The sequence below is a fragment of the Formica exsecta genome, unplaced genomic scaffold, assembly GCF_003651465.1.
Source record: "Formica exsecta isolate Colony F162 unplaced genomic scaffold, ASM365146v1 scaffold191, whole genome shotgun sequence".
Classification (NCBI taxonomy): Eukaryota; Metazoa; Arthropoda; class Insecta; order Hymenoptera; family Formicidae; genus Formica; species Formica exsecta.
In genome coordinates this window covers 2,477,090-2,488,235 of record NW_021849211.1, presented here as the reverse complement: position 1 = coordinate 2,488,235, position 11,146 = coordinate 2,477,090, and the positions used below count along the sequence as shown (strand labels likewise).

Below are 11,146 nucleotides of genomic sequence, written 5' to 3'. Positions count from 1 at the left end.
CACCTCCTCCCACCTCCCCCCCCCCTATTCGTCTCCCTTCTCGAGTCGACGATCACCCACGCAAGCGAATGTAAATTACCGGAGGCTGTGAATCATTTTTAGAAGATCCCAGACGACCCCTGCGGTCTTTCTCTCCTTCGCTATAGCTTACCTTTCATCTCTCTCTCTCTCTTACCTCCAGCCACACTCTCCTTCTCACCCTTTCTTTTCTTTAGCCATACCTTCACCTCTCGTTCATCCGTTCTTCCCGTCTCTCCCATCGTTCTACTTTCCTCTCTTTTCTCCTCTACGCCGTCGCGCCGTTCGTCCTCGTTTATCCCGCGCGAACTTATGTAAGGTAAGAGAACGCTCCCTGAGAAAGGTAGGCAGCTCGCGTAGATGTGCCGTGGGATGTGCTCCGGGCCTCGACTCCCACCTAGGCATGATCGGACCCCGCTAACAATGCTTATTAAGCGTCTCCAGCGGATCTTTACGAATCCTGGAAGATGAGACATTGTGCTCGGGAGAAAGCTGAAATATTTTCGATCGACGCGCGCATCAAAGCGCTTATCATTTATGTCAATAGCGTAATGCATTTATATCTTTTTGGAGACTTATTGTAGATTTGAAATACCGTTTCGATATTACCCGTTTCATTTGTGCGTGTTACTTTATTGCAGTACGTTATGCTCTCAATTAAGAGAATTATAATTTGAATGGCTAAATTATTTTATGAGGGTATCCGATTTCACTGTTATTAGTAAATTTTATAGTAGAGACTATATAAAGAGCGTTAGATGCTTGACGAAGCATAATTGGCTACGATACTACGGGAATTATTTTATAGAATTAGCTAATTGCACGCATTATAATAAATTTATGAATACGCATTGTTGATTTTCCACCGATTCTGCAACGAGAATGTCTGTTGCGAATAATCGTGATATTAGAAGCATTAAATGCATATCGATATATCGTATCGCTTTTAAACGATCTCAATTACTGATTCTCTCTCTAACAAAATGTTTGTTATTTTAATAATTAAATTAATAATTAAAAAAAATCTAAAGTTAAGGAAAAAATATATATAGTTCCAAAACTCTCTAAAAATATAGTTTTCAAAATTTACCCTTTTACATTATTGATTATGACATATCTGTGAATCCTTCTTTTTCGTGAGGTGCTCGGTGATTTAATTTATAATCAAGCAAAATCTCAATACAGCGTTAGCAATGAAATTTTTTATAATGTCATTTACAAAGAAAGATGTCATGTGCAATGTTTACATTCGCGCGCGACCACAATTTAATAAAGAAAGATTCTTTACGAGTGTGGAAATTATAGTGTATTAATACAACGTTGTTTTATAGTCACCATGGGCTATATTTCAAATCATTCACGCGGTTTTAACGAGGAGGCTTAACCGCAATTAATCTCCGAGAGACTCTCGTCTAATAACTCTCCTATAATCACTCCATTAAGTGCCGTTGCTGGTCCACCGAGTTCTTTCCACGATTTTATGCCTGTCTCCCTCCCTCTCCCGACACTTTTGCAAATAAGATTTACATGCGAGAGTTAAAGTTTTGCTTTTCCCTGGATGTGCGTAGCATTCCGCAGTAAAAGTCAACGCTCTTCTCGCGTATAGTAATAAAGCATTTGGAAAATTCCCTTGTATATATACGATAACTCATTGCTCGCGAGCGGTAAGCAGAGCCTTTCGATGCTGATAGTTTCCTTTTTTTTTAATTTATTCCTCGCCGATGGTGTCGATAGTTCGAATCATCATCGCGCCATACGGTCGAAAACGTGCTATTAAGCAATAAAAGATAATCACGTCGGGCTCACGAAGATAAGAAGATTGCGGACACTTGAGTGACACGTACTACTTACCGTTTTCGATTAAATAGTGTTCGAAATAATTTTCTTTAATATTCATGATATTACAGGCGGAAAAAAAATCAAACATCGTTTAATAATGGAAATTACGAAAGAGGAAGTTTAAGTACACATTTTGATCTGTAAATTGCTTTTCCTAGGCAAGTGGGAAAATCGATAGCTTATAGATTGAAATTAAAACTAATTTAGCATTAAATTCTTTGACTTAGCGTACAATCCATACCAATTATTCATACCAATTGCAGTGTATTTTAAAATTGTTTATACTGACGTGAGAGATAAAAACGAACGAAATGCGCCGATTCGTGATACAAAGGAGGGAAGGAAGGACATCGTGCTGGACCGTTTCTGCTTTCCTCTTCTATCCATCGGCATAGTCCTGTAGGCTTGTAGGCAACGAGTCCCGCGGCGACTCGTGAGAATCGTAGAGATCGAGCGAGACGGCGATACGCACGAGAAAGGCGCTGGTCCATGCTGGCTCGCGGGGGCGTTCGATCGCTTCGAAGCACACGACATAGGAGAGACACGTGGAGCATCGGGCGAAGGGGAAAGAGAGAAAGAGAGAGCGGGATAAGATGAAACGAAGGTGAATATATGGTACATCGCGGAGGTTCGCGAGGCAACGGAGCTACGCCAGGTGAGAAAGAGAGAGAAAAAGTGCTCGAAGCATATTGCTGAAGAAAAAAGGAATAGATCCTTCCCTCCCCCCCCCCACTCGCCCTCTCCGAGAGACTCTCGTCTAATAACTCTCCTATAATCACTCCATTAAGTGCCGTTGCTGGTCCACCGAGTTCTTTCCACGATTTTATGCCTGTCTCCCTCCCTCTCCCGACACTTTTGCAAATAAGATTTACATGCGAGAGTTAAAGTTTTGCTTTTCCCTGGATGTGCGTAGCATTCCGCAGTAAAAGTCAACGCTCTTCTCGCGTATAGTAATAAAGCATTTGGAAAATTCCCTTGTATATATACGATAACTCATTGCTCGCGAGCGGTAAGCAGAGCCTTTCGATGCTGATAGTTTCCTTTTTTTTTAATTTATTCCTCGCCGATGGTGTCGATAGTTCGAATCATCATCGCGCCATACGGTCGAAAACGTGCTATTAAGCAATAAAAGATAATCACGTCGGGCTCACGAAGATAAGAAGATTGCGGACACTTGAGTGACACGTACTACTTACCGTTTTCGATTAAATAGTGTTCGAAATAATTTTCTTTAATATTCATGATATTACAGGCGGAAAAAAAATCAAACATCGTTTAATAATGGAAATTACGAAAGAGGAAGTTTAAGTACACATTTTGATCTGTAAATTGCTTTTCCTAGGCAAGTGGGAAAATCGATAGCTTATAGATTGAAATTAAAACTAATTTAGCATTAAATTCTTTGACTTAGCGTACAATCCATACCAATTATTCATACCAATTGCAGTGTATTTTAAAATTGTTTATACTGACGTGAGAGATAAAAACGAACGAAATGCGCCGATTCGTGATACAAAGGAGGGAAGGAAGGACATCGTGCTGGACCGTTTCTGCTTTCCTCTTCTATCCATCGGCATAGTCCTGTAGGCTTGTAGGCAACGAGTCCCGCGGCGACTCGTGAGAATCGTAGAGATCGAGCGAGACGGCGATACGCACGAGAAAGGCGCTGGTCCATGCTGGCTCGCGGGGGCGTTCGATCGCTTCGAAGCACACGACATAGGAGAGACACGTGGAGCATCGGGCGAAGGGGAAAGAGAGAAAGAGAGAGCGGGATAAGATGAAACGAAGGTGAATATATGGTACATCGCGGAGGTTCGCGAGGCAACGGAGCTACGCCAGGTGAGAAAGAGAGAGAAAAAGTGCTCGAAGCATATTGCTGAAGAAAAAAGGAATAGATCCTTCCCCCCCCCCCCCCCACTCGCCCGTTTCTATCTCGCTTTCTCTTTACGACTTTCTCTTTCTCCCTTCTCGGCCTCCACCTCTCTCTCTCTCTCTCTTTCTCTTTCTTCCGTTTTACTCTCATTTTCTCTTTCTCTCTGTTCGTTTGCCTCTCACTGCAATTAGGGAATTGCCCCAGGTATTTTCGTATTCATCGCAATGCAACCATCGCTGACACGCATTGCCGCGACGACGGTAAAGGTGGGCAATGGGTTATTTTCCATACATTGTTCGCGAAAATGTGACGCTCGGATTTCGCTGAAGGGCTAAACGCAGGCGGTGCGTTATTATTGCTGTATAATCGGGATCGTTTGACTTTCACAAGAGATATTTATCGTTGTAACATAAATGCATTCTCGTATTTTCATTGTCGTGATAGATATATATATATATACAAATGAGTTTGATAATTTTATATAAAATTTCAATCGATAAGAAATGCAATGAAATAAAATAATATGTCAATAACGATTGTGTAAGTTTATGATAAGAATCATATGAATAACTTATGAGTTTGAGCCGAGATAGAAGCATCCAATGATAAAAAAAACTTGCTGTTACAGAAATTTATGTATTTTATTTTGATCGATTAGTAGATATCTAGATATCATTATGAGTTTATATTTAAATTGCGAAGAAATTATTATGAATCATTTTCAGTGACCTTATTTGATCTTAGTATGTCTCTCTATTTTAGCTCGTTTTTAGGACATAAGTTTTTTTAAAATCTAACAAAACTATAATAAAACATATAATTCGATATTTTTTTTTATCATCATCTTTCTGCACGTTTCTCTCTCTTTCCTCTATAAACTTTTACCTCAACTTTACGTTTCTATTACTTTACATTCTTGAAAGTTCCTAAATATATGATTCCAACGATAGCAAATATATGACAAAAAAAAGATTAAACGTAAAAAAAAAACACTAATAATAATATAAAAGTTTTATATTTTGTTTATATATATCTATATCTTTTAAACAGATACGAGAGAGAGAGAAAGATAATTGAGTGACACAACTTTCTTGAGATGATACTAGATATTGTTAAATCAAAATGTTACATTGCAATCTAGATGCCACGAGAATGACACAGCAGTCGTTCCTTCTCTTCCTCTTCTCTGTTTTCTAGCGATGATTCTTTTACTTCCGATTTACAGCCGACTTTTTCTTCGGCACCTGAGGCGTTGGTGGTGAGATGCCCGCGAAAAATGGACGTGCGCTCAGGTACTTCATTAATATTTCATTTCGTTGCTTATCGTTACCACAGTGCCGCGCCGCGGAGGCCCGCTTCAGGGCATCGTTACTCCCTCCAAGCGAGCGTGCACTAGGAGAGAGAACGCAATAGAGGAGGAGAACGAGGAGGAGGACGAGGAGGCTATGTGTTAGGGAGATATAAGAGCGGGTGCGAGCTGGCGGTAAAGGAGGACGCCGAAGAACGCTTTATTGCAATTGGGGGGGAGACATTCTAGAAATTTTACGTCTTGGATATACACCGGAGACAGTTATGAAGATTTAGAGAGACGTAATGACGCGCCGGAAACATACGGAGAGGAACACGGCGAGAGCCGAATAAGGTCACCGAAAACACTGTAATAATTCGACCGCAGTTGGATATAAGATTGCAACCAAGAAAATATCGAAAAAACTGAGATAGATTAAAGGAACGATGGAAAAACCAAAGATAATGTTTGCATTCTTTTCTTTCATTATTTATAAGATCAAAACAAATTTTTATTAGAGTAATATAAGAAATTATAAATCGGTTATTTTTAATTGTGTCAAATGATAAATAAAAATAAATTCTGTCTCTTCTATTTTTCGACATGATTTTTTTTTAAAGAAAATGAATCTCTTACGCGTATCTACATGTATACAGAATAATTTCAATATCAGCAAAGGTTGATGCAAATGACGAACGGAAAGCGCTGGGTACCCTCGGGGCAACATAGAGAGATCCCTCTCTCTCTCTCTCTCTCTCTTTTTCTCTTTCTCTCTTTCCACCCTTCTGGCTCTCGCCCTTCGACCACCTCTCTCACTGGGACACGAAGGTGGAGAGGACCAGGCTCGCCGCGCTATCTCTCGTTTCCGCGCCCGCAGCGGAACGACCGCACCGCTTCACGATGGGATGCAGCAGCACCGCGTGTCTATCGCCCGGGGCACCACTCGCGCACAACGATAGCGAACGAACGCAAGAAGAAGAAGGGTAAACGGGGGGGAAGGGGAGATAAAGGGGAGAGAAAGACGACGTCCTTCTTCTTCTCCCACGCCGCGATCCCGTACCTTCACCCGCGGGCCACCCGAAACGACTCTCGCGTATATATACACACACATATATATATATATATATATATCAATATGCATATGTGTGTGTAAGTGCACGAGCGTATATGCATGCATGCAGATACGTGTGCCATCGCATCCCGCCGACATTTTGCCTGCATCGCTCGCGGCGAGGTGCGCTACCCCTTCTTCTTCAACTTGGCATTCTACTTGGTTGATGGCATCATTTATCGCAAGAAAAATAATGAGATTAGGATAATCTACCACCGCGGGCGCTCTCGCGCGCGTTTTGCAAAATTTACCTTCAAAGTTCTTCATCGGTACTTTCCGTTTCGCTTCTTAAAGCAGTCGCGAGCGCACGCGAAAGATAATATGTTATCGCCGTTTCGTTATCGCGGTCTCATTGAAGCCGCTACGTATCTTCGGCCGAGCAACCCTGAGGGTGTCTTTCTTCGCTGGCGCTACAGGCGCAAGTCGTGGAAGGGATGCGCGCTCTCTTCTTCTTGTTCCACACTACGTAATATTATGCGCTTTTACCTCCCCCGAGGGTCAAGAGAAACGCGCTCTTGCGCGTATACGTGCTCTTGTACGTGTACTGTCATATTGGCATCTGCCCGTATACCGCTTCCGGCGACGCAAGTGCTTGTGCTTTTCTTCTTTTCTCTTCTTTCCCTCGCATATTTTTCAATTGCGTGTGCTATGAGAGAAATAGAAAGAGAAATTTCAAACAGAAATGAGAATGGCGATATTGCGGTGCAATGGAAATGTCAGCGATTCTTGCGACCTTTTAACATATCTCATTTTCCAGCTTGTCTTCTTTATTGCCATGTAATAACCATATTATCCACTTCAGCTTTACACCTGTTTTTCATTTGTCACATAGTTTGTACTGCAGGATTTTACCTATATCTTGGAAAGATGGAATAAAAAATATAAAGTTATCTCTATTATTTTTTTTTTTTTGCGACAAAAGCTTATATTTCGTTTTGTTTAGTCAATTACAATGATTTTTATTGCGTATAATTTCTTATTAAAAGTTTTATTTATATGTCATCCGTTTTTTAATATTTATCTGTTCATTCTTTTTCAAAACTAATTATCATAAAATGAGAAATAAACAACAAATGTAAAAATGTCAACTAATCGTAAATAAAGTGGAACAAACGTATTACTATTGTTTCATATATTTTATATTACTTCTCCCTCTTCTTCTTCGTTGTATGAGATTTTTAATCGTCAAAGGCTAACAAATACAGTTTTGTATATCAGTGCACAGATATATATGTATGCATTATTGCACGTTCTGGTTGCATCGCCCATGGCAAAGCTTATCCCTCTCTTTTGCTCCGCACACCTCCCCTCTTCTTATTTTTTTTACTCCCCTCACTCACTCAGTTCTGTCCTTCTTCTTTAGGTCGCCTCTCTTGTATACGTTGTTCCTTGACCGACCCCTTGTCAACCGCCTCAGCTCGTCTCCGCTTCGGGCAACTTTTCTTTCCAGATAAAACTTCACGGTATATCCTGCTTGCTTTCTCCTTTCCCTTGTTTTCTCTTATCCTTTTCTTTTCCTCTGACTTCTCCTTCAAATTATCATTGTTCGAGAAACGTAAGAATAACGCCGTATTAACGGCAGCTTTTAATTTTCTTTAATTCCATCGAATTTTATCTCAATTTAAATGAAAAATTTAATTCGAATCAAGATAAAAATATTCAGATTATCATATATTTCAGTACCACTGCGAGATAGTATCTTTTAATTCACAATTTAACATTACGTTATTTGGCAAGATTTAATTGATTCTTGATTAAATTATGATTACATGTTATTTTCGATGAATTAGCTCTATCATGTATTAGATATCATATAGATAATAATTATAATGTTATTGATCAAAGATTAGATGTAGGTATAAGATAGGCTAAAATAAATTTAGCTATACATGAATATAAGAGATTTTTATTAAAAATTGTTAATATTTATAATTACATTTTAGACGAAAAACATATATATTAGATTAAATTTTTAATTAAATAATTTGATATATTAAACATACATGACATTTGTTTTAAAAACAATGTGGATATAATTTTGAAAAACTTATTAGAATCGATAAATAGCACCTTATCATTATTCTTTTAATTCTTATCAAAATTGATAATAAAAGTGAAACTTTTACAACAAGCAGTTTATATAGAGACACATTTCTATTTTTGTTAGCAAAGTTTATTTTAGCTATGTATATAATGAATAAATTTATTCCTAATAGAATCGTATATCTCATTGGATGTAAATACTATTCGTGACATATATCGTATTATATCTTATTATTTATGGAATTTTTCAATAGGTCCTTCTTAATTGGATCAAAAAGTCTCATTATAATAATAAGCTTAATTTTCCATGTTATATGAAAACAATATACACCTGATTTATTAAAAGGAATATGTTTAAAAAAAAAAATGTGTTACATGTATTTCTTGTCTTATTTTTTTTCAAGAGAATTGATGTTAAACGATACTTTGATTATTTTGTGTGTCATATAATTAAATTAGATTGAAACTTGTCGTTATAATCAGAGAGAGATTATTCTTTGACTAGTTACTACGCTTCAATAAGCTGTTTAAACCAAAACGCAACAGACTTGATTGCTCGGACAGTCGACCGCGTTTTGTTGCAGTGTCAAAGCGCATCTATCCATGCATTCTCCACCATGATGACGGCAAAGGGTTCTGAACTCTGATTTAACTGTAACAATAGAGAATTTATCTATTAAGGCCCGTTCTACAATAAGTCGTTACTCGTTAATCATAAGCAAATTGACCAATCACAGTCGATTATTCTGAGAATATTCGATTGTAATTGGTCAATTTGCTTACGACTAACGATATACGACTTATTGTAGAATGGGCCTAAGAGAGAAACGTTCACAGGACATGTCAAAAATGCAATTTCTCAAAATCGCAGATTTTATTATCACACAAAAAAACAATTTGAACGTTTCTTACATATGATAATAGAGAAATAATTAGTTCTATCACTCTAAAAATTGAAGTATCAGCTGCTACAGATTTGCCAAATCGCTTTTCTAAACGACTTTATTATTTTGATTTATTTTGATTTGGATTTGGATTAGTATAAACTATTGTTCTAAAATATGATAAAAATACTCGTCACTTTTTCGATTCTTTATCAATTTGATCGATACGTAACTCTGATATTCTTTGTGATATAATGTATTTTTCTGTTTTACTATCAGCTCTTAATATCCCTAACAATAACTGCAACAATGTAATAATTTCTACAAAAAATGAGGACTTACCTATACTGCAGCATGTGGTACCCTGTTTAGGCCCATAGCATAAAAATGGAATGTTAATTGTTTCCTCGCATTTATCAGACGTAAGGCAATTCTCTTGCGGACATGTTTCGAATGCATTGATATATTCTGAAAACAAATTTACGCCTTTATTAAAATTGCGTTTTAACAATTCCAGCTTTTTCTCGTTGCCCTAAGAATCAAAGACTATGTCAATTAATGTTTCAAAAATAATTAATTGTTTTAAGAGCAAACATTTTTTGTGTAATTAATATAATGACAATTAAATATTGCCTCAGTCTTAAGGTTAAACATTAAAATGCTGGACTAAGATAAAATTTACATTAGAACTGATGTTTAAAAATATGAGTTAAAATTCTAACGCGTAAAAAAATAAAATCCCCCGTGTGTGTGTGCGTGTGTTATGTGTTTACAGAGCAAAAATTTTAATTCAATTTGTCTCGATATGCAAGTATCTACAAAAAACTATTGTCTTGTGATATATTTTTCAGAGGAAACATACAGATTAATTTTTAAATTAATGCAAAAAAGATAAAATTTTTTCTAATCAAGAGAATAAAAAGAAAATGATAAGAAGATATAAAAATAAAGAATATATAGTAACGAAAAAATTTTATTTGATCGTGTATACGTGTATATTTTCTTAGAATATTTGGCAAAATCTTTTATAACTTTTATTATTACAACAAAATATAAAATTAAATTAATATGTATATGTAAAAAAATATTAATATTATAATTAAATAATAATCTCTAAATGAAAAAAAACAAGTTAAAGTTAGTTATCTATTTTTAAAATCGCATATGTGTTAAAAAATATGACATATTTATATTTTACTGTGTTTATACATTGTAAAAATGTTAGTTATATAATTTATTATTTTACATAAAAAAGTGTTTTACTTACTGGTGTTGAGAAGGACGGTCGCGAGAGTGATGATTATGAGCGTGCAAGATCTCATTTTTTCGGCGAGTAAGAGTGTCTCGGAGTGTAGCGTGTGATTCTGACAGCCGACGATTCAATGATCTCACTTTCCCGGGACGCTACCATTATATAAACACAACCGGCCAGCGTTACACGATATACACACACATGTACGTTAGAATAAATGGCACGCACACATGACCACTATATCGCTCGCAATTCTTTTGCACTATTGATAAGTCGACTGCAGATAACAGTCGAAAGTCTGTAGAGCCGATTATGTCATAGCGAAAAGAGTTCATTTTAATGCACAAGACAACATTTTCTCTATGTAATTGTGTAATTGGGTTTTAAACTATACGGTTTTTTTTTAAATCTTTTTAAATTATCTCTTTCTTGCAATTATACAAATTCTTAGCAATGCATATAGTATTCTCTTCCTCTCTCTCTCTCTCTCTTTAGCTGAATTAAATAAATTTTTAAATAAAGATGCAGCAGAGAAATGTTTGTAGATAAAGTCCCATTTCTTTATGTCTCATATTTAGTGCTAAATATGGTCATTATCCTAATAGAAATATGAATAATCTTTTCTCCATTCTTATTGATCTTATATACAATGACATTTTGTCTTGCAGATATTTTCCACTTGATATATATTAAAAGATAAACAGATTAAAATCAAGTTAATTATCTTTGATGCGTTAGGCAAATATTATTCTGTAATATTAATTTGATGTGTGAAATATAACATAACAAGTTTATCGATCTTTCGTCGATCTCGTTATCGTATGATCTTTGGTATTGT

At 36.6% G+C, this 11,146-nt stretch overlaps 1 protein-coding gene across 1 annotated transcript; it reads right to left on the bottom strand.

The window, feature by feature from the left end:
* Window positions 1-8,152: 8,152 nt before the first annotated feature.
* LOC115233761 (U-scoloptoxin(19)-Sm1a) lies at window positions 8,153-10,479 on the bottom strand. The gene is made up of 3 exons (XM_029804327.1): window positions 10,324-10,479; window positions 9,399-9,524; window positions 8,153-8,824 (listed from the first exon to the last, which is right to left on the bottom strand). The coding sequence occupies exons 1-3, from the start codon at window positions 10,376-10,378 to the stop codon at window positions 8,700-8,702; spliced, it is 306 nt and encodes a 101-aa protein (XP_029660187.1). The 5' UTR covers window positions 10,379-10,479; the 3' UTR covers window positions 8,153-8,699.
* Window positions 10,480-11,146: the final 667 nt, after the last annotated feature.

Excerpts from the sequence above, each read along its gene's own strand:
- LOC115233761 (XM_029804327.1), bottom strand. The coding sequence starts at position 10,378 with ATGAGATCTTGCACGCTCATAATCATCACTCTCGCGACCGTCCTTCTC. Across the intron at positions 9,525-10,323 it reads GACCGTCCTTCTCAACACCA|AATATATCAATGCATTCGAA; the intron begins GTAAGTAAAACA and ends ATTTGTTTTCAG. Across the intron at positions 8,825-9,398 it reads TACCACATGCTGCAGTATAG|TTAAATCAGAGTTCAGAACC; the intron begins GTAAGTCCTCAT and ends CTATTGTTACAG.